This window comes from Vipera ursinii, assembly GCF_947247035.1.
Source record: "Vipera ursinii genome assembly, chromosome: 13".
Lineage (NCBI taxonomy): Eukaryota > Metazoa > Chordata > Lepidosauria > Squamata > Viperidae > Vipera > Vipera ursinii.
Window position 1 is genome coordinate 16601583 of NC_139526.1, and position 22504 is coordinate 16624086.

General features: G+C 49.5%; 1 protein-coding gene across 1 annotated transcript; it reads left to right on the top strand.

Annotated features, from left to right (window-relative positions):
• Positions 1-1494: 1494 nt before the first annotated feature.
• On the top strand, positions 1495-22053 carry FBXL18 (F-box and leucine rich repeat protein 18). Its single transcript, XM_083372509.1, has 5 exons — positions 1495-1574; positions 3236-3436; positions 4839-6388; positions 7664-7882; positions 21221-22053. The coding sequence occupies exons 1-5, from the start codon at positions 1554-1556 to the stop codon at positions 21375-21377; spliced, it is 2148 nt and encodes a 715-aa protein (XP_083228635.1). The 5' UTR covers positions 1495-1553; the 3' UTR covers positions 21378-22053.
• The last annotated feature ends 451 nt before the right edge of the window (positions 22054-22504 follow it).

The window sequence follows — 22504 nt, forward strand, 5'->3', positions numbered from 1 at the left end:
ACGGGAATAGGGCGGTATATAAATTTAATAAAAATACACTTGACACAAAGTTAGCACAAATGGACTACTTACTTGTCCTTTGAGAATCTGCTGCTTTAGGCTCTTTTTTCCCCCAAGCTCCCTTTTTAGTCAACTTTTGTGGACTTTTAACTCCAGACTTCCCCCGGCCTCAAAAGGATGTATTTATCCCAAATAAATGGGGACCTAGATTAGTTCTTCACGCTTGCAACGGAGCCAAAGCCCCAATTTGCACTACCAGCAGCTAGCCGTGTTGGCTGTTGCTTTCTTTTTAAGATGGCTGGAAAATGGAATATATTATTTTGGATTTTATGCGCCTCTTATTATTTTGTTAGTGTCACTCAAGGCAGCAAACCCACCTAGTGCTGCCTTTCATTTTCTTAACAAGCCTGTGAGGTGGGTTGGGCTGCAAGAGGGTGATGAATGTCTTCTCCAGACAAAATGACAGCATGTAATTTTGAAGATGGGCGGGCTTTAATTCCCCAGAATCTCTCCTTCAAAAATTGCCAGTTGAAATTCATGCATGGCTGGCAGGGAGTTAAAAACAGTCTTCAAATGAAAACACTTCTAACGCGGAGACCAAAACCAGCAATTCCTATGTTTTGTTATGGCTTCAGTTGCTTGCTTCTCTAAGCAATATTCCCAATTATTTTCTGTATACAAAACATCTGTAGACAGTTTAGGCAAACTGCAGTCCAAGGGTGGTGGTATTGGGGGGTCATTCCATCAAGTTGGCATTACAGTAGGATGTAATTTCACAGGTGATAAAAACCCATAGCTTGCACGAACCAGAGGTGGCATCCCCACAATCCATGGTGCCCAATACAACCAATATCATTTTAGCCATTGCCAATCCGCTGCAGGATTCCCCCCTGCCATAATTCTGGGAAGTCTGCATGGTGACGAGGGGAATTCTAGGATGCTGGTGGAGAAATTCTGGGAGTTGAGCTCTGTGTGTGTGTGTGTGTGTGTGTGTGTGTTGGAGGGGGAATTCTGGGAGTTGCAGTCCGTATTGTAGTGGGGGGATTCTGGGAGTTGAAGTCCTCAAGCTCCTAACTTTGAAAAAACACAGATGTGGGAGCAGGCTGCCTTTGCAAGGGCCATTGCACAGGCTTGGAAAGCCCAAGATCAGGATTGGCAGGCAGCCTTCAGACCTTCGCGTGCATGCAGCTTGCAGGGGAGCCCACTCCCCAAATCCAAATGCACGGATCGCGGGGTTCCCCCCCCCCCCCCCGCCACCCTGTCCAGGTTGCAAAAACCCGGAAAAGTTTCTCCCTCCATTCCCAAAGGCGCTGCCTGATTGGAAGGCTCCGGCTCCAGGAGGCCACGCCCATCATGGCGCTGCCGCCCGCGGCGCCTCACCCAAGATGGCGGCCTCGGAGGAAAAAAAAGAGCTCAGGAGCGGAAGTGAGGTCACGAGCGCGCCGGAAGTCTCGCGTCGCGTCGGCGTGCCGGCTGAAGGGGGGAAACCGTATGAGGCGGGCGACGGAGAGAAGAGCCTCCCAGCTGGCTCGGACGGGGGTCTTCGCCCGACCATGGCCGCTTCCTCCGGAGAGGTAAGCCCGGCGCTTCGGCCTTCTCCCTCGGGCCCAGTGCTCCGCCTTTCCCGCGAGCCTCGGCGTCTCCATGGCAACCCCTGACTCGCAGGGCACGTCTGAACGCGGCAGGCCGCGTGTCGGGGTAGGCGGTGCCGCGCGGGATGTTGCAGACGCGATTTGGAGGGGCCTGGGTCGCGGAGGGGGGGTTTGTCTCGTTTCCGGCAAGGGACTTTGTGGCGTTGGAGGCCCAGGTGGGCTGTGGGGGGGGGGGTGTTCTAGTATTTTCTGCAGGCCGGTGGGTGCTGAGGGACCGTCTGGCCCCCTTCCGGGTGTGCTGGACCCCCTCACCCGCTTATGACCTCCCGCCAGCTGCTTGGATATTGCTTGTTAAGATGATTGCCTTTAGGGGACCATCTCTCCCATCGTCCACAGCCTGCCTGGCCAATCGGTCTTGCCATGGTCTGGCCTTCCTCGTCCAGGTTTCTGAAGGGTTCTTAAGTTGGGCAAGGCAGGAAGGATGGAGAGTCGGGTCAGCAGGCAAGCATACAAGAGGAGTTGAGGAAGGAAGGAAGGAAGGAAGGAAGGAAGGAAGGAAGGAAGGAAGGAAGGAAAAAGAGAGAGGAAGGAAGGGAAAGAAAAAAAGAAGGGAAAGAGGGAGGGAGGAAGAGAAAGAAAGAAAAACAAAGAAAGAAAGATATTAACCTTGGAAAGCCAGTTTGGTTGTAGTGGTTAAGGCTAGAAGCCAAGAGAGCGAGAGTTCTAGTCTCATTTCAGATCCAAAGCCAGATCCAAAACCATGGGCCAGCCATTCTCTCTTAGCCCTAAAAAAGAGACAATGGCAAACCACTTCCGAAATCTTGCCAAGGAAGCTGCAGGGCTAGTCCAGGCTATCATCAGCAGTCAACACAAAAAGCACACACACAAAAACGTAATACGGGGAAACCCATTACACCAGGGGTCCTCAACCCCCAGTCCGTGGACCGGTACCGGGCCGCAGCATGCCAGCAACTGGTCCAGAGAAACAAACAAAGCCCCATCCGTGGGATGCAGGCAGCACACAAAACCAGGCATCGTCCGGTCTGCGGGAAAACCTCTCTCCACAGAACCGGTCCTGGTTGCCCATAAAGTTGGGGACTTCTGCTTTACACGGAAAGCACCTCAGGAGACGAGTAACCATGGTGAACAATAACCGAAACCAGGGTAGTGTAGTGACACTCCCCATTTTGCTTCATTGCCACTGCCATCTTTTATCTTTATTTGATTTTATTGTAATTTCATTGTTTGATTGTTTAGCCATCCTTAGTGATTGAGCCTTGGCCAGCATACAAGTTTAATAAATTATTTTTATGGCAGCCTTCAGCAGAGGTAAGATACAGGCATAATACTGGGGTTCCCATGCTTCCATTACTCCCGAGGCAGCCTTCAGCCTTTGGTGCTGAATTTTGAAACCGTTTCTTTCTATGCTGCCTTAACTGCTCCTAAAACATAGCTTTCTTTATTCTTTGAGCAGTTGCGTCATTAAATCATCCACCAAGCTGTCTTTTTAGGGCAGAGTTCTGAAGATGGATAAACATGTAAAAATGATAGTAGTAATAATAATAACTTTATTGTCACTTTGAATGTACACCGATCGGCATACCGTACATCAAAATGAAATAGTCCTTGTTTTCCTCTCGCAGGACGTAGCAAGTGAGGAGAAGCGGGAGGAGAATATCGGCATGAACTTGATGGAGTTTTCAGATGAAATCCTCTTACACATCTTGCGATATACTCCCGTGTCAGATCTTGTCTTGAATGTCCGACGCGTCTGTCGGAAACTCTCCGCCCTCAGCCTTGACAAAAGCCTCACTCATAGTGTGATCCTGCATAAAGACTACCAGGTGAGCAGGGGCTGTCAAAGGCAGTCCAGAATTAGGAGGAAGTTGGATGCACTGGCTTTTTAAAAGTCTTTAAACAAGAAGAGACTGAGGACGTCACCCTCAAAAGCTCTTGCTCTGAACTTTATTATGGCCTTAGGATGGGGGAATATATCCTTTGCTCATTTTACTTTAAGAAGGGTATAAGAGAAAAAGTATTGCGGTTTGATTTTCTATGAATTTGTCCTAAACTCATAATTCTGCATTAATGTAACCCTTTTGTCTGTTTATACTGTCTCTTTGGTCTGGTCAGTTTGTTGGCTAAGCTATTCTTTGATCCAATTACTTGGAGACCACCATCCCATGACAGACAACCCAGATTGAAATCTTGTCCTTTTTAGGATGGCATAGCCCTTGCCCCTCCCCAGTCTAAAACCACTTTCCCAGCAAGCTTTCGCCAATCTGTACTTCCTCCAGATGTGATGGAGCTGTCCGGGTATCTTTAAAGAGGATGTGTTGTAATCCGAGCACATCCAGAGAACATTAGTTGGCCAGGGCTGGTTTCGAGAAACTAGATTGCGCGTTGTTTTCCTTTTTAGGCTAAAAGGAAGCTGCTGTATCTGGTATTTGCTTGTAACATGGTTAAGGGACCAAGCTAGAAGCCAGGAGACTGTGAGTTCTAGTACTACCTTAGGCACGAAAGCCAGCTGGGTGAATAGGGGCCAGTCTCTCTATCTCAGCCCAACTCACCTCGCAGGGTGGTGGTTGTGAGGAAATTAGGAGGAGGAAGGAGTATGGCGTGTATTTGCTGCCTGAAGTTTATAAAAATACTAAAGTGGGACACAAATAAATAGTAAATAGAATAAACGCACCTAGCAGTGCATCTTGTTTGATTTGAAGAGATTTCCAGAGGCCTCTTAACATCAGAGATGGCCTTTGGGTGGGTGGGTGGATGGATGGGTGGGTGGGTGGGTGGGTGGGTGGGTGGGTGGATGGATGGATAGATAGATAGATAGATAGATAGATAGATAGATAGATAGATAGATAGATAGATAGATAGATATAGCAGAGAGGGAGGATAGATAGATAGATAACCTTTATTGTAATTTTTTTTACTGTGGGCACATTGGCACCCAGTAAAAATGAAATTTAGTTCCTTGCTCTCAAAGTGTACGCACACACATAACACACATTTAAACATGCTATATACAACCTACGTATAAAAGTAGGGAAGGGAAGATTTTGGTGTTTCCACCAGAGTCAGTGGTGGTTACTGTCTCGTGCCCTTCCACGGGGTTTCTCTAGGACCCGCCCACGATCATAAAGTTCAGTCTTCCGTCCCGCTTTATCCTCAGAAACTAGGCCTGGCCTAGCCGAGATCCTTTTGAGCTCCTAAAGTTCTCCTTGATGGCTTCCATCCATGCAGGTGGACAGGGACAAGGCGAAGCAGCTGATGAAGGAGATTGGGAAAGGGATCCAGGAGCTGGACATGACCGGCTGTTACTGGTTGCCCGGCCTGACCATCGATCAGGTGACCCGCTGCCAGAATTTGGTGAAGCTGAACCTCTGCGGCTGTCACCTCACCTCTCTTCGCCTCTCGAAGATGCTCTCCGCCTTGCAGCAGCTCCGCTCGCTGGCCATCGACGTGAATCCCGGCTTCGACGCCTCGCACTTGAGCAGCGAGTGCAAGGCCACCCTGAGCCGGGTGCTGGAGTTGAAGCAGACCCTCTACACCCCGTCCTACGGGGTGGTGCCCTGCTGCACCAGCCTGGAGAAGCTGCTGTTGTATTTTGAGATCCTCGATCGGTCCCGGGAGGGTTTAATCATCTCGGGACAGCTAATGGTCGGAGAGAGCAACGTGCCCCATTATCAGAATCTACGGGTCTTTTACGCCCGGCTGGCTCCCGGTCCGGTTAACCAGGAAGTGGTGAGGCTATACTTGGCGGTGCTGAGTGACCGGACCCCGGAAAAGCTTCACGCCTTCCTCATCTCTGCCCCGGGTGGATTTGCCCAGAGCTGCGCCGTTAAAAACCTCTTGGATTCCATGGCCAGGAACGTGACCTTAGACGCCCTGCAGCTGCCTCGGTCCTGGATGAACGGCTCCAGCCTCTTGCAGCACTTGAAGTTCAGCAACCCTTTTTATTTCAGCTTCAGCCGCTGCAGCCTCTCCGGCGGGCAGCTTGTCCAACGGGTCCTGAACAGCGGCAAAGACCTGCGCAGTTTGGTCAGCTTGAACCTCAGCGGCTGCGTCCACTGCCTGTCGCCCGATTCCCTCTTGCGCAAAGTGGAAGACGACATTGACAGTGGTATCGTGGAGGCCCTGGTCGACGCCTGCTGTAACTTGAGGCACCTCAACCTCTCCGCCGCCCACCATCACAGCCCGGAGGGCCTGGGGAAGCACCTTTGCCAGGTCCTGGCACGGCTTAAAAGCCTCCTCTCGCTGGCGCTGCCTGTTTGCGCCGTGGCCGACAGCGCCGCGGTGACGGCCGACAGGCCTTCGGTGCAGCCGGTGGCCCCCTCGGTCTCTCAAGGGTTTGGGAAAAAGGTCCGGATTGGGGTGCAGACCTATCCCAGGAACTGCTCGGAGCAGAGCAGTCCCAGACCGCAATCCTCCGTGTTTTGGACTCTCCTGGAGAATCTTCCCTTTCTGGAAAAGCTGGAGCTGATCGGCTCCAGTTTTTCCTCGGCCATGCCGCGGAACGAGCCGGCCATTCGGAACTCGCTGCCTCCCTGCAGCCGGGCCCAGCACGTCGGGGACGCTGAGGTGGCTGCCATCGGCCAGCTGGCCTACCTGCAGAGCCTCACCTTGGCTCAGCTGCCCAACATTCTCACGGGCTCTGGGCTGGTCAGCATCGGGGTGCAGTGCCAGCGCCTGCGAGCCCTCTCCTTGGCCAACCTGGGCCTGATGGGGAAAGTGATGTACGTGACGGCCCTCCTGGACATGCTGAAGCACTGCAGGTGTTTGCAGGATCTCAGGTGAGAGAACCAAGCCGCTTCCTTTCCCCCCCCCCCTTGTGCTTTCCCTGTTTTAGCACCCAGGGATCCTTCGGGGTCATTGTCCCGAAGTAGGCGAAAACATATAAGAAAGGTTGCGGGATTTGGGATTAGAGAAAAGAAGGGCCAGGGGAGACACGATAGCAGTATTCCAGTACTTGAGGGGCTGCCAGAAAGAAGAGGAAGGGGTCCACTTATTCTCCAAAGCACCAGAAGACGAGAAACACGGGATGGAAACTAACCAAGGAGAGAAAGCAAGCTGGAACGAAGGAGAAACTTCCTAACAGCGAGAAGGATTAATTAGCGGAACGGCTCGCCCCCAGAAATTGTGGGTGCTCCATCCCTGGAGGTTTTTAAGAGGAGACTGGACAGGAACCTATCTGAAATGGGATAGGTTCTCCTGCTCGAGCAGAGGGTTGGGCTAGAAGACCTCCAAGGTCCCTCCCAGCTCTGTTATTCTGCTTCCTAGTTCTATATAAAAGGTGCTTTTCAAAAGGCACTTGGGGCTTTCTTGCCTCGTTTCACTTCTCACCCACGAAGCTTCTTCCGTCGTTCTTCTTCAGAAGAAGCTTCTCAGATGAAAAGTGAAACGTTTTCAGGGGGGGAGGGGGAAAAAAAGCAAGGAAGTTGCCTTCTAAAAATCACCTGTGATGGCTGAGAATCTCCCTAGTCTTCTGTGTCATTCCATGGGAGAGGGGTTTTTTTCACTCACCTTGAAGTCTTCCACCAGGTGAGGTGAGGTAGGCTGGTGCAGGATATGCAGATAGCCCCCCCCCCCTTAAGAGCTATCCTTGTGGAGGCTATTCAGAGGGCTCTCTTCCCGTGCAGTAGGGGGCGTTGTATTTGATGGAGCCATCTGGGAATCTCAGCTCTTTTCTCTCCTGTCTTCCACCTCTACCGATGTTTACCTGGCTGTCAAAGGAATCCTTAGAAAGGGGGATTTTAATCAGGAATAGAGCAACAGCGCCGTCTGGTGGATTGAGCGGCAAATTGCAAGCTGGGATTTTTTTTCCAGCCCTGCTGTGATGATGATGATGATGATAATAATAATAATGCCTAATAATTCTGGGAGTCAAAGTCTATGAGGCATAAAAGAGCCAAGGTTGCTTACCCCTGCTATAGGCTTTCCTGCCTGAGCAGGTGGTTGGACTAGATGACCTCCAAGGTCCCTTCCGTCATTGTTTTTGTTGTTGTTATCATCATCATCATCATTATGTGGTCAAACCCCGTCCAACCGACCCTTCTTTTTCCTCCAAGGCTGGAGCAGCCCTACTTCCACGCCAACGCCCAGTTCTTCCACGCCCTGAGCTGCTGCTCCTCCCTGCAGCGTCTTTGCATCATCTCCCGGAGTGGGACGCTGCAGTCCGATGCCGTGATGTCGTTCATGACCGCCTGCCCCGAGGTGATCATGTGCCACATGTTTACGGGGGAGTCGCTCACCGTTTGCAAAAGCCTGCAGCAGAGCCTAATACGCAGGTGAGGAGTGTGGGTGGGGGCATCGCATCCGATTCTCCTTTTGTGTGTTCCCGTTGGGCCATCAATCTGGGCAGTGTATTTCTGATGATGATGCTCCAGCTTCTTTCTGAGTAGATTTTTCTTCGTTGCCTTAACTCGTCAACGGGTGTCCAACCTTGGCAACTTTGAGACTTTGTGGACTTGAATTCCTAGAATTCTGGGGAATTCTGGGAGTTGAAGTCTGCAGAGTCTTAAAGTTGGCAAGGTTGGACACCCCTGTCTTAGCTGAATTTATCTAAAGGGAGCTTCCCCCCCCCGCTCACAACCCCCCCTCCCCCCAATCCAGAAGTTATGTCTCTGTTATTCCTTTCTTCACCTGCCCACTGATCTAAACTTGGATCTCCTTTTTGTGTTGTGTTATGTTCCCTGTCACCACCAGGCCTGCAGCTGTTCCGATCCCTTACAAAATGATAACATCGGTGCAAGCTGGGACCGATATAATACATTCTTTTTGCATTTGGTTCTTTGCTGTAGTCCTTTGTTTTGGGCTATTATGGTGATATTAAAAATTAATAAGCTCTCGATCAGATCAGACTCGTGAAGGAAGGCAAATAGACGCCTCCCAGGATAATGTTGCAGGATCCAATCTGGGTCGGTCCCTGGAACCAGAGCTTTAGTCTTCTGAGCTTTCGTGCTGGAGCCCGTCCTCAGGGAACTTCTCTCTCTAGCAGAGTGTGTGTTTTGGGCTATTCCGTATGTGGCATTTATAGTGCCTATTGTATGCGGCTTTTTAGATGTTGATTGGGATGTGTTGATGGCTGGCTTTTAAGTCGTCAGCTGCTGTTTCCTTGTGCTGCCCAGCCCTCGCCTTCTAAGTACCTGATAGGCTGGTGATAAATCAGCATTCCTGTTGACTGAGGAAGCCGTTTCCCAGGCTTCAATCGCTTCCCCGGCTGTTTTTGTGCCTGCCCGTCCAACAATCTTAGTAGCTGCAAAACTGAATGGGTGTCCTTGTTCATTGCAGTGTGAGGCTACCAATAAGTTCCGGTCTCCTCGTCTGACCGCTCGCTTGTGTCCTTGCCATCTGGTGGTTAGCTTCCTCCCCATCTGGCCTACCTAGTCCCCGGGACAATCCATGCAGAAAAGACTCAGAATAATCAATGAATCCGGAGTTGTGTTCCTGCAAGGGTGTCTATTTTCTCACTCGTAAAACCCAAGGGCTTTTCCCTGCCACAGCTGAGCAAAGACTGGGGTCATTGATGAAGGTTTATACTTTTATCTAATCTTCGGCTTAATCATTCGTTGAGTGACGGTTCGAAGTGATAAGAGGGCCCCCCCTCCCTCCCCCAAAAAGTGACTTTTCCCCTCACACTTAAAACCATCACAGCATCCCCACCGTCAGATCAAAATTCAGGTGCTTGCAAACCAGCATGCATTTACAGCGGTTGCAGCATCCCTGGGCCTTTCCCAGCTGATGCCCAACAAGCAGAGTTAATTGGGGAAGCTGGATCTACTATACAACCGTGAGATTTATTTAACAACCACGGTATTAAAAAAAATAATAATTTTTTTTAATGAAATTGGGTTGTTGTGGTTAGCTGCGAAGTCGTGTCCGACCCATCGTGACCCCATGGACAACATTCCTCCAGGCCTTCCTGTCCTCTACCATCTTCTGGAGTCCATTTAAGCTCAGGCCTCCTGCTTCAGTGACTCCATCCAGCCACCTCGTTCTCCGTCATCCCCTTCTTCTATTGCCCTCCATCTTTTCCAGCATGAGGCTCTTCTCCAGTGAGTCCTTCCTTCTCATTAGGTGGCCAAAGGATTTGAGTTTTAGCTTCAGGATCTGGCCTTCTAAAGAGCAGTCAGGGTTGATCTCCTCTAGGACTGACCGGTTGGATCGCCTTGCAGTCCAAGGGACTCGCAGGAGTCTTCTCCAGCACCATAATTCAAAGGCCTCAATTCCACCCTGTTGTTGTTAGCTACGAAGTCTTGTCCGACCCATCGCGACCCCATGGACCACGTTCCTCCGGGCCTTCCTGTCCTCTGCCATCTTCCGGAGTCCATTTAAGCTCAGGCCTCCTGCTTCAGTGACTCCCTCCAGCCACCTCATTCTCTGTCGTGCCCTTCTCTCTACCCATAAAATTGGGTACAATTCACTTAAGAAGCTCCTTGCTTAGCAATGGGACAGTCTGGCTCCAGTGGTGGTTGTTAAGTCACGGACTACCTGTATGGCCGCTTGCCGTTCCAAGATCTTGTCCCTTTCAGCCTTGTAATGACTTTTTTTTTTTTGGAGGTGGGCCGAGCTGATTTGACAGCTCAAAAATCACCCATATCCAGCCTCCTGTATTCCCAAGCCTGTGCTGGTTGTCATCACTACATCAGAGAGAAAAATTCAATAGACCAGGCTTGTCTCGGAAGCATTTTTTTTTTTTTGCTCCCCAGTAGCTCTTTGGAACAACAACAAAAAGTATGCAGCTAAGTGCTTTGAATGGGGTGACAGATGACAGCTGGAACAATAAGGTAGATATTGTATGCGCCGATTCTGCCAGAAATAACATTCACGGGCGGCTTATCCTCTGTTTCTTAAAACAGCAATCGGAACCATCTCCCGATTCCCTGTTTTAAAAGCACAAAGGAGAATTAAGGGAGAATGTGGTTTTTCCACTTTCCCCACCAAGAGGGTGAGAGGGGCTCGAGTTAATGAAAAACCTCCCCAGGAGGCGAGCCTTCCTGTGGGTCTTTTGTGTGGCTGTTAATTTAGGTCGTGTAAAAAAAAAAGGGGAGATTAGGAGGAGCCTGTCAGAGACCACTAATCCTCACGACTATATTCCACAGCCAGGAGAACCCATCTTTTTTTGCTGGCTGTTGGTTCATCTCCATAGCTACTACCTGACCGTGAGGATTCCTGCGAGGGTCTTTTGCAGCCTGACCCCAACGTGGCCTACGTTATTATAGGCTCTTTGACCGATGGTTGGTTCGATTTATATCCGTGATTCCACACCTCAGCCCCTGGGGCATTCTGGGAGTTGAGTTTGTTTTTTTTCCACGGCTGAAAGTTGGCCGGAGTTGAGAAACATTGGTTTGCCCACCGTCTTTCGTGCGAAGCGGTGTCCGTAACGCTCCTTCCTGCCATTCCCACACACACACACAGAGTCACAGCCCTGGGATGGGTCGAGAGACCGTGATTGCTTTAGAGCATCTAGAGGGTAGAGTCCTTCGGGAAAGGGCAGTATATAAATTCAATAAATTAAATTAAATTAAATTAGATTTGAACCTGGGTCTCGCTGATGCCATCTCAACCCGTTACACCGGGGGTCTCCAACCTCGCCAACTTTAAGCCTTGTGGACTTCAACTGCCCAGATTCCCCAGCCAGCCGCGCTCACCGTGGCCGCTTCGCCAAACCCCGTGTTCTAAATAAACCATCCTGTAGGAAGCAAGTCACGGTTTCCAGCGCCCCGCTCGATCCCAAGAGGGATTTATCTTGGCTTCCTTCCCTTTCGGTATCGAGCTTCGTGTTCCGATTCGAAAGGTCTCTCGTGTTTTTCCTGGAACGAAGGAAGGCTTTGCAGATCCCTGCCTGTAGCAACGCCGGGCAGGTGAGGTCCTGTCCCATCCTGTTCCGTGCCACACCTGTCGCTGCTGCACCCCTGGCCTCTTCTTCCTCCTAGGAGCCAGGCTGTCTTCAGCCACCCCTAGGGGGCGCTGTGGTTATTCCTTAAAAGCATCCCCACCATCACCTGCATGGGCAAATTGGGGCGGGGGGGGGGGCTCGTATTCTGCAGGAAAAGTTATCACCTTGGGTCCTTTTCTTCCCTTCCCCCCCTCCCTTCTTCCCTCCCTCCCTGCCCCACTGCAGAAGCAACCCCAAGCAAAAAAAAAAAACCCAACAAGCTAGCTTCCACTTAGGTGCAAACGCTTAAGAAAAAAGCAGCTTTCTGCTCATTACCCAAGGAGCTAGGGGGAAAAAAACAACGAACAGGGCGAGCTTAAAAGAAAGGTTTGCCTCGCTTTGGACTCTCAAGGACCCTTCTCCTTTTTTTTCCTCCCATCTTCTCTCTCTCTCTCTCTCTCTCTCTCTCTCTCTCTCTCTCTGTCTCTGTCTCTCTCTCTCTCTCTCTCAAATGTATATCAAGCAGCAGCATTGGTATTGCTCTTGAGCTGCTAGTCTTTTCAAGGGCAGGCGGAGGGGAGAATGAGAGAGGTTGTTGAGGAGCAAATCCGGTTTTGCAGAAAGAAATTCTCTCTCTTTCTCTCTCTCTCTCTCTGTATGTGTGTGTGTGTGTAAACTCATATCACAGTAATCAGGTGGCAAATGATGTTTGAAAATGTTAGCTTCCAAGGTCTCAGATGATTGATAGGTATCAACAGACACGTATCGGAGGATTTTTTTTCCTTATCCCTCCTCAGAGTTCCTCCACTTCTCTCTCTTTGTGTGTGTGTGTGTGTGTGTGTGTGTGCGCGCGCACACACACACACACACACACACACACGGTGCCTCCAGTTGTCTCGCTTTCCACACACAAACACACACACATCCATGCCCAGAGCAACGATCACACCCTGGAAATATTTTATCTTCCTCCTTCCCCAACACACACACACACACACACACACACACACACACACACACACACACACAGTGCCTCCAGTTGTCTCGCTTTCCACACACACACACACACACACACACACACACATCCATGCCCAGAGCAACAATCACACCCTGGAAATATTTTATCTTCCTCCTTCCCCAACACACACACACACACACACACACACACACACACACACACACACACACACATCCATGCCCAGAGCAACATCACACCCTGGAAATATTTTATCTTCCTCCTTCCCCAACACACACACACACACACACACACACACACACACACAGTGCCTTCAGTTGTCTCGCTTTACACACACACACACACACACACACACACACACACACACATCCATGCCCAGAGCAACAATCACACCCTGGAAATATTTTATCTTCCTCCTTCCCCAACACACACACACACACACACACACACACACACACACATCCATGCCCAGAGCAATCACACCCTGGAAATATTTATCTTCCTCCTTCCCCAACACACACACACACACACACACACACACACACACATCCATGCCCAGAGCAATCACACCCTGGAAATATTTATCTTCCTCCTTCCCCAACACACACACACACACACACACACACACACATCCATGCCCAGAGCAATCACACCCTGGAAATATTTATCTTCCTCCTTCCCCAACACACACACACACACACACACACACACACACACACATCCATGCCCAGAGCAATCACACCCTGGAAATATTTATCTTCCTCCTTCCCCAACACGCCCCCCCCCCACCCACTCTCTTTAATTCCCCTTTAGCCAAGCTGAAATGTTGAATTCCTCTCCTTTTCCTTCCCCTTCCCCCCCCCCCTTGCTACTTCGAGCTGGTCCCTCCTGCAGCTCCTTAATCATCCTCAATTCCTCTTCTCGGCCTCTCTTGTCTGGCAACCGGGAATGAATGCGTGAAGGAAGGATTATTTTTTTTTACTCAGGGCTCCAGGTTAAAGTTGCTCGGCTCCAGGTAGCAGTTAGAGAGCATCACGGCGGCCAGGAGAAACGTTGGGCCTCAGTGTGGTCTTCGTCTTGAAAACAGCAAACCTTTCCCCCTTCCCCAACAGGTCCCATCATCCCCTGCTTCAGCCCTCCTCCTCCCCCCCATTTCCCTATTGCTTCTCTTTCTTCTCTTTTTTTCCTTTTATTTTTCCTCCTCCTCCTCCTCCTCCTCTCCCTCCCTTTCCTCCTGTTTCCCACTCCTTCTCTTTCTTTTACTTCTGTTTTGCCTCCTCTCCCTCCCCCCTTTCTCCTCTCCTTTCCTCCTGTTTCTCTTTCTTCTCTTTCTTCTCTTCTTACTTCTGTTTTGCCTCCTCTCCCTCCCTCCTTTCTCCTTTCCTCCTGTTTCTCCTTCTTCTCTTCCTACTCTTCTTCCTTCTATTTTGCCTCCTCTTCTCTCCTTTCCTCCTGTTTCCCATGCCTTCTCTTTCTTCTCTTCTTACTTCTGTTTTGCCTCCTCTCCCTCCCTCCTTTCTCCTTTCCTCCTGTTTCTCCTTCTTCTCTTCCTACTCTTCTTCCTTCTATTTTGCCTCCTCTTCTCTCCTTTCCTCCTGTTTCCCACTCCTTCTCTTTCTTCTCTTCTTACTTCTGTTTTGCCTCCTCTCCCTCCCTCCTTTCTCCTTTCCTCCTGTTTCTCCTTCTTCTCTTCCTACTCTTCTTCCTTCTATTTTGCCTCCTCTTCTCTCCTTTCCTCCTGTTTCCCATGCCTTCTCTTTCTTCTCTTCTTACTTCTGTTTTGCCTCCTCTCCCTCCCTCCTTTCTCCTTTCCTCCTGTTTCTCCTTCTTCTCTTCCTACTCTTCTTCCTTCTATTTTGCCTCCTCTTCTCTCCTTTCCTCCTGTTTCCCACTCCTTCTCTTTCTTCTCTTCTTACTTCTGTTTTGCCTCCTCTCCCTCCCTCCTTTCTCCTTTCCTCCTGTTTCTCCTTCTTCTCTTCCTACTCTTCTTCCTTCTATTTTGCCTCCTCTTCTCTCCTTTCCTCCTGTTTCCCATGCCTTCTCTTTCTTCTCTTCTTACTTCTGTTTTGCCTCCTCTCCCTCCCTCCTTTCTCCTTTCCTCCTGTTTCTCCTGTTTCTCCTTCTTCTCTTTCTTCTCTTCTTACTTCTGTTTTGCCTCCTCTCCCTCCCTCCTTTCTCCTTTCCTCCTGTTTCTCCTTCTTCTCTTCCTACTCTTCTTCCTTCTATTTTGCCTCCTCTTCTCTCCTTTCCTCCTGTTTCTCTTTCTTCTCTTTCTTCTCTTCTTACTTCTGTTTTGCCTCCTCTCCCTCCCTCCTTTCTCCTTTCCTCCTGTTTCTCCTTCTTCTCTTCCTACTCTTCTTCCTTCTATTTTGCCTCCTCTTCTCTCCTTTCCTCCTGTTTCCCATGCCTTCTCTTTCTTCTCTTCTTACTTCTGTTTTGCCTCCTCTCCCTCCCTCCTTTCTCCTTTCCTCCTGTTTCTCCTTCTTCTCTTCCTACTCTTCTTCCTTCTATTTTGCCTCCTCTTCTCTCCTTTCCTCCTGTTTCCCATGCCTTCTCTTTCTTCTCTTCTTACTTCTGTTTTGCCTCCTCCTTCCTCCCTCCTTTCTCCTTTCCTCCTGTTTCTCCTTCTTCTCTTCCTACTCTTCTTCCTTCTATTTTGCCTCCTCTTCTCTCCTTTCCTCCTGTTTCCCATGCCTTCTCTTTCTTCTCTTCTTACTTCTGTTTTGCCTCCTCTCCCTCCCTCCTTTCTCCTTTCCTCCTGTTTCTCCTTCTTCTCTTTCTTCTCTTCTTACTTCTGTTTTGCCTCCTCTCCCTCCCTCCTTTCTCCTTTCCTCCTGTTTCTCCTTCTTCTCTTCCTACTCTTCTTCCTTCTATTTTGCCTCCTCTTCTCTCCTTTCCTCCTGTTTCTCTTTCTTCTCTTTCTTCTCTTCTTACTTCTATTTTGCCTCCTCTTCTCTCCTTTCCTCCTGTTTCTCTTTCTTCTCTTTCTTCTCTTCTTACTTCTGTTTTGCCTCCTCTCCCTCCCTCCTTTCTCCTTTCCTCCTGTTTCTCCTTCTTCTCTTCCTACTCTTCTTCCTTCTATTTTGCCTCCTCTTCTCTCCTTTCCTCCTGTTTCCCATGCCTTCTCTTTCTTCTCTTCTTACTTCTGTTTTGCCTCCTCCTTCCTCCCTCCTTCCTCCTTTCCTCCTGTTTCTCCTTCTTCTCTTCCTACTCTTCTTCCTTCTATTTTGCCTCCTCTTCTCTCCTTTCCTCCTGTTTCCCATGCCTTCTCTTTCTTCTCTTCTTACTTCTGTTTTGCCTCCTCCTTCCTCCCTCCTTCCTCCTTTCCTCCTGTTTCTCCTTCTCTTTCTTCTCTTCTTACTTCTGTTTTGCCTCCTCCTTCCTCCCTCCTTCCTCCTTTCCTCCTGTTTCTCCTTCTTCTCTTCCTACTCTTCTTCCTTCTATTTTGCCTCCTCTTCTCTCCTTTCCTCCTGTTTCCCATGCCTTCTCTTTCTTCTCTTCTTACTTCTGTTTTGCCTCCTCCTTCCTCCCTCCTTCCTCCTTTCCTCCTGTTTCTCCTTCTTCTCTTTCTTCTCTTCTTACTTCTGTTTTGCCTCCTCCTTCCTCCCTCCTTCCTCCTTTCCTCCTGACCTTGAAAAAGCTCTGCCACTCTGGGTGATGGCTGGCGGTGAGCCTCCTGTTGGTACATGAGCTGCCAAGCCCTCCTTGCTAGCCTAAGCATGTCTGCTAACTTGGCTCCCCGCCTCCCGTTGCGGAGGGCTTAATGTAGTGAATCATTTAAGATCTCGCTCCAGTGTTCATTGTCTGTTTGGCTTCCTGCTCTCTTGCAATCCTTGAATCAGCCTGTCAGGTTGGATTAATAATAAATGCCCCAGGCTGCTTTCTTGGTATACGTTCCTTAAGGGTGGAAGCACATGTCGAAATTGGATTCTGCTCTGGGGAGAACAGGTCCTGCCTACTCTCCTGCCTCCCTTCCCCCCTTGGGGGCTGATTTCGTCACACTTGGGAAGACGAAGGAGGATGAAAGAGGTCTCCGTGGCACCTTCATTCCTTGTGGCTCTCGGTGGAGGGGAAGGTGCCCAAATTACACCTTCCCCTCCCAGTCACGTTGAGAGCGAACGGATCCACTTCTTCCCTCCTTCCAAGGAACGAGACTCTCCTTCTTTGCAATCTGGAAATCAAAGCTTCGCAGGGTGGATTTTCAAAAAGCTTCCTTGCCTTTTTTCTTCAACCGATGCGCTCTGAAGACCAGGTCCCCAGGGCTCAATATTTATTTATTTTATTTTATTTTATTTTATTTTATTTTAATTCCATTTATATCCCGCCCTTCTCCGAAGACTCAGGGCGGCTTACAAGCTTAGCAGTAGCCTTCATTCTATCTATATGCCTGCTTGTTAGGGCTTTCACACACACACACCCCCAAGCGGCATTATTACAAAGTCAGCTTAATTGCCCCCAACAATCTGCATCCTCAGCTCTGCAAAAATAAAAAAATAAAGAAAATACAACCCAGTGTGGTGTTGCAGCCCTGGAAGTGCTGGGCTTGTGACACGTTCAGCCCTGAACGTATCTGTGTGTGAGTGTGCGTGTGTGTGTGTGAGAGAGAGAGAGAGAGAGAAAGAGAGAAATTTTTAAACCATAAGGCATTTCAGCCTCTCTCTCCTTCCAAGTAGTTATGGAGATGAAATGCAAAGTGGAAGACAAATCGGTGCTCTGTTTCTCTTCTTTCACCTCCTTGTGGGAAGGAGAGGCAAGTCGGAGAATAAAAGCCATTCCACGCGGAATCCAGGCACGCGGAACCGCCTCCGAATTGCAAAACCCCCCCGCAGGAGGAAGAAGGGGGTCTAGGCAGAGAGTCTAACGAAGAGAAGGATGGGAGGGGACATGTCAGCAGTCTTCCATTACTGGGTGGGGGGGCTGTCACAGAAAAGAGGGGATCCACGGACTCTCCAAAGTGCCCGGAGGCAGGACAAGAAGCAACGGGCACAAGCTTGTTTAAAAAATAAAAGAGACCCAATTTAGAGTTACAGGCGGTCTTCAACTCGGCACAAGTTCACTTAGGGACCGTTCAGAGTTACGACGACAACCGGAAAAAGGGACTTATTTTATTTATTTATTTATTTTATTTTAATTCCATTTATATCCCGCCCTTCTCCGAAGACTCTGGGCGGCTTACAAGCTTAGCAGTAGCCTTCATTCTATGTATAGGCCTGCTTATTAGGGCTTTCACACACACACACCCAAGTGGCATTATTACAAAGTCAGCTTAATTGCCCCCAACAATCTGGGTCCTCATTTTACCTACCTCGGAAGGATGGAAGGCTGAGTCAACCTTGAGCCTGGTGGGATGCGAACCTGCACGAATTGTGGGCAGCTGGTGTTCCTTAAGGAGGCATTAGCCCACTGCTCCACCAAGGCTCTTAGGGCTGACCGTTGCAGCCTCCCCATGATCGTGGGATCAGAATTCAGATGCTGGGCAGCTGGTTCATACTTAACGACGGTCGCAGCGTCCCAAGGTCACGTGATCCCCTTTGGCCACCTCCCGACAAGGCCAAGTCCACATTGAAAGCCAGCTTTATTTAACCACTGGGTTACTAACAATATCCACCGCTGTGATTCATTGAATGACTGTGGCTGGGAAGGTCACCAAATGGGGCAAAACTCAAGCAGGCGGTTGGACTAGATGACCTCCAAGGTCCCATCCAGCCGTAGGATTCTATGTTCTGTATTTTGGATGGCAAGGAAATCAGACCCCAGGCATGCCCCTTCCTTCCTTCCTTCCTTCCTTCCTTCCTTCCTTCCTTCCTTCCTTCCTTCCTTCCTTCTCTTTCTTTCTTTCTTTCTTTCTTTCTTTCTTTCTTTCTTTCTTTCTTTCTTTCTTTCTTTCTTTCTTTCCTTCCTTCCTTTCTTTCTTTCTTTCTTTCTTTCTTTCTTTCTTTCTTTCTTTCTTTCTTTCTCTCTCTCTCTCTCTCTCTCTCTCTCTCTCTCTCTCTCTCTCTCTCTTTCTTTCTTTCTTTCTTTTTCTTTCTTTCTTCTCTGCAGCCCCAAATTATATCTCCCCATTGAAAGCCTCCTTATCATGGCTTGTTTGTGTCAACATGCACCACTTGATGCAAGAACGGGCGGGGCGGGGTGGTGGTGGAGAGAAGGGGAACAAGAGGCCAGAACCATTAATGTGTTTCCTAAGTATAAATTAGGCTTAATTGGCCAATTATTGAAATAACTTCTTAATTTGCAGAGATGTTGGAAAAACAGCTTCCCAGGGTGTGTTTCTTTCTGCCGGCTGTAGCGATATAGCCAAGCTTCGGGGCTGGCAGGGACTGTTCTGTCTCCTTTCTTTTAATCCTTGCCCTCTTGTGCCAACTGCTCCCCTTGGGCTCTGCGGGACGTTTCTGGTTGGCGCTTAGCCAACTGCCAGATATTCTGGGACTTCAAAGGGCTCGGTATGAATTTACTGCAGGGCACATCGGGGTAGCCAAGCCAACAGAAAGAGAGAAAGCAAGCGGCCACTCCAGCATCCCCAGAGGGTCTCCTCTGATTCTGGGCTTGGGTCTCGGCCACTGTGTCCCAACTCGCATTTCCCTGCCTGTTTTCTTGGAAAATTCAGCGGCTGGACCAAGAAGCCAGCAATGACCCCCCCAAAAAAGCTGAATTTGCAGGTTTGGACAGAAGGCATTATTGGAAGGCGTTCGCTTCCGTGCGCTGTTCCCCGATGAAATCAACTTGCCAGTTGATCTCTGCACTTTTTGCTGATTTAATGAAAATGGGTTCCAACTAACTTCCAATTAAGGTAGAGTTGGGATTAAAGCCTGGCCAGGTTTTTTTTGGGGGGGGTGGTGTTTTTTTTTTCTTTTCTGGAAGGCAAGCTACTCTCAAAAGCTGCTGCTAATTGGTACGAAAAAACGTAATTCCCAGCAGCTTCCAGAAGGGTGGACTGCAACTCCCAGGATTCCCCAGCCTGCGTGGCCATTGCTGAAATGGTGGGAGTGGGAAGTTAGCCAGGAGACGGAGGTTCTAGTCCCACCTTAGGCACGAAAGCCAGTTGGATGGCTTTGGGCCAATCACCAAGAGAGGGCGAGTTCTAATCCTACCTTAGAGACGAAAGCCGGCTGGGTGAGTTTGGGCCAATCGCCAGGAGATGGTGAGTTCTAGTCCCGCCTTGGGCATGAAAATAGGATCTAAATCTTATTAACTAAATTCAGAGGGGGCTTCTACTGCTTCTCCCCAGCTGGGTCACATTTCACAATTTCTTCACATCCAGCCATTGTCGGTAGGGCAGGATTGCCTGTTAGCTTCCACCTGCAGCAGTCAAGAGGGCTAGAAACTCAGAATCGGGTTGAAAACCGCCAGTAGATTCTTCTCTCGCTCTTCGGCGCTTTCAGAAGCCGGTCCATTTTACCCCGTGTGTAATTTCACGGATTTTAGTGTCCATTCCACGGGGAAGAAGAACGTGTCTCGTTCTCGGCCACGTAAAAAGGAATAACGCTTGAATGAGAGGCAGAGAGAAAGAAAACAGTGTGCAACCATTGGTCTCTTTCTTCAAGCTCTCTTTTCCCACTAAAAAAGAGGTGACCTGCATTTCCTCCGTCGGCATGCGAGGCCGACTATTTTGATTTCCTCTGCGTGCCTTTGATCATATGAGGACCCAGATTGTTGGGGGCAATAAGCTGACTTTGTAATAATGCCGCTTGGGGGGGGGTGTGAAAGCCCTAATAAGCAGGCATATACATAGAATGAAGGCTACTGCTAAGCTTGTAAGCTGCCCTGAGTCTTCGGAGAAGGGCGGGATATAAATGGAATTAAAATAAATAAAAAAATATGTGTTCACATCGCTTCCTTCTTGGCACCGCCTGCTATTCACCTTTCATGCCCTCCCCCGTGGCTTCTCTACTTAGCCATGGTTATCCTGTCTGAGCCGGCTTTTAAAATATATAAACGTTCCCCCCACACCTGCACGGACATTTCCTGGAGAAAAAATATGGTGGATGGATTTTAAGGGCTGCAGCCTCTCTTTCGCCGCTGCGCGCTTTGGTGCTTTCTCCTGTTGCATTAATGATGCCTCCAGCCCGGTGAGCACATGAATGAGAGAGAAGTTTATGGCGACCCCTTTCTTCCTTTTCTTAATACGGGGGTGAAAAAAATTAGGGCAGTAGATTCTAGAGTTAGTGGGAGGAAGCCAGACTTGACAATGCCTAAAAGAGCAAGAAAAAGGACTAGGTCGCAGGGGTGGGGAGCCTTGGCTCTTTGATGACTTGTGGACTTCAACTCCCAGAACTCCTGAGCCAGCCAAACTCGCTTTAACCAGTCAGCTAAGCCTTGCTTAGCAACGGAAATTCTGGTCCCAGTTTTGCTCGCAAGTCGAGGACTCCCCGGTCGGAGCTATCTGGGGTTTGGAAAACCGTGCATGCTAACCACAGAGCCTTGGTGGAGCAGTGGGCTAATGCCTCCTTAAGTAACACCAGCTGCCTGCAGTTAGTGCAGGTTCGAGTCCCACCAGGCTCAAGGTTGACTCAGCCTTCCATCCTTGCGAGGTAGGTAAAATGAGGACCCAGATTGTTGGGGGCAATTAAGCTGACTTTGTAATAATGCCACTTGGGGTGTGTGTGTGAAAGCCCTAATAAGCAGGCATATACATAGAATGAAGGCTACTGCTAAGCTTGTAAGCCGCCCTGAGTCTTCGGAGAAGGGCGGGATATAAATGGAATTTTTTTAAAAAAACAGTCCCGTCCCGACTTCCTCTCCAAACTTAAATGCTTCTTGTTTCTGGGTTAGTTTCCAGGCCGACCGACCTGCGCTGAACGTGGTGGTGTTCCCTCTCCTGCACGAAGACCTAACCGAGGTCATCCGAGACGTCCCCATGATGCACCTGGACGAGATCACCTTGTTCAAAAGCCGGGTGGCCGAGGAGCCGCCAAATCTGTGGTGGTGACGGGCGAAGCAACCTGATTTAGGACCCAGAAGCTGGCCAGTTCTCTTCTCCTTGGTTGACCGTGGCTGCTTTTCGAGTCTCGTGACCGTTGTTGGAACGCCGTTCGGTTCTCGATGCTGCTGCCCAGGATCCCATTTGGGCCAAATTTGCCCTTGGAAAAAATTGTAACCCCTCACCGTCGCCACCACCGTATTTTTTTAAAAAAATGAAATTCTAGCCCTTGTTTCCGCCGAACGTGGGAACGGGCGGCGAGTAGGAATGGGACCTTCCCGTTCATTGTCCCTTCCTTGCTATTTAATGTCTGAATTCTTCTTTAACTTGAGGTGGGATTCAAGGGAAGAGGAGTTTCAGCTTGACAGATGGCAGCCCTCCCCTTCCTCTTCCGAGTCCCGTCAGCCCCTCGTTGGTGGAAGCCGCCTGGATTTCCTGTCTTGGTTCCTTGTGCGTTGTTGTGTTTTTTTCCCCAACCTGCGCAACTTTGTGATGGGTGGACTTCAACTCCCAGGATTCCCCCCAAGCCAGCACGCAGAGGAAGCCCCACCTATCTCACGGTTGCCCAGGTTGAGAAATATCGCTCTTCTGCTTCGGGCTTATGCTCTCCGTCAATTTTTAAGGCACTCCAAAAAAAAATAAAGTATTCCAAAGACAAATAGTCTTAAACCAGGGGTCTTCAAACTTGGCCCTTTGATGGCTTGTGGACTTCAACTCCCAGAATTCCTCAGCCAGGCACGCGTGCCTGGCTGAGGAATTCTGGGAGTTGAAGTCCACAAGCCATCAAAGGGCCAAGTTTGAAGGCCCACCTGTCTTAAACTGTGGGAATCCAGATGAATTGGGAATTTCTTCGCAATTGCTTCACTCCAGTTGCTTAGCCAAATTCTGCTAATTCTTGACAAGTGGGCCTTTCCTTCAGCTAGCTTCCTTGGAAGTCCAGAGCCCCTTCCTCTTTCCTGGGAAGAAATCAGAAGGACATTTGAAGAGCGGTTTTTCCTGCTTTCCTGGCGAGAGGCAAGGAGCCGCCCCCGTCGACATTAAAAGGGGCTTAGATCGCCCGTTAAGAATCGTTCTGAATGCGGGCCCGTTCCTTCTCCGCTATTTTTTAATCCTTCCTTTTAGCAGGAGCACAGCCC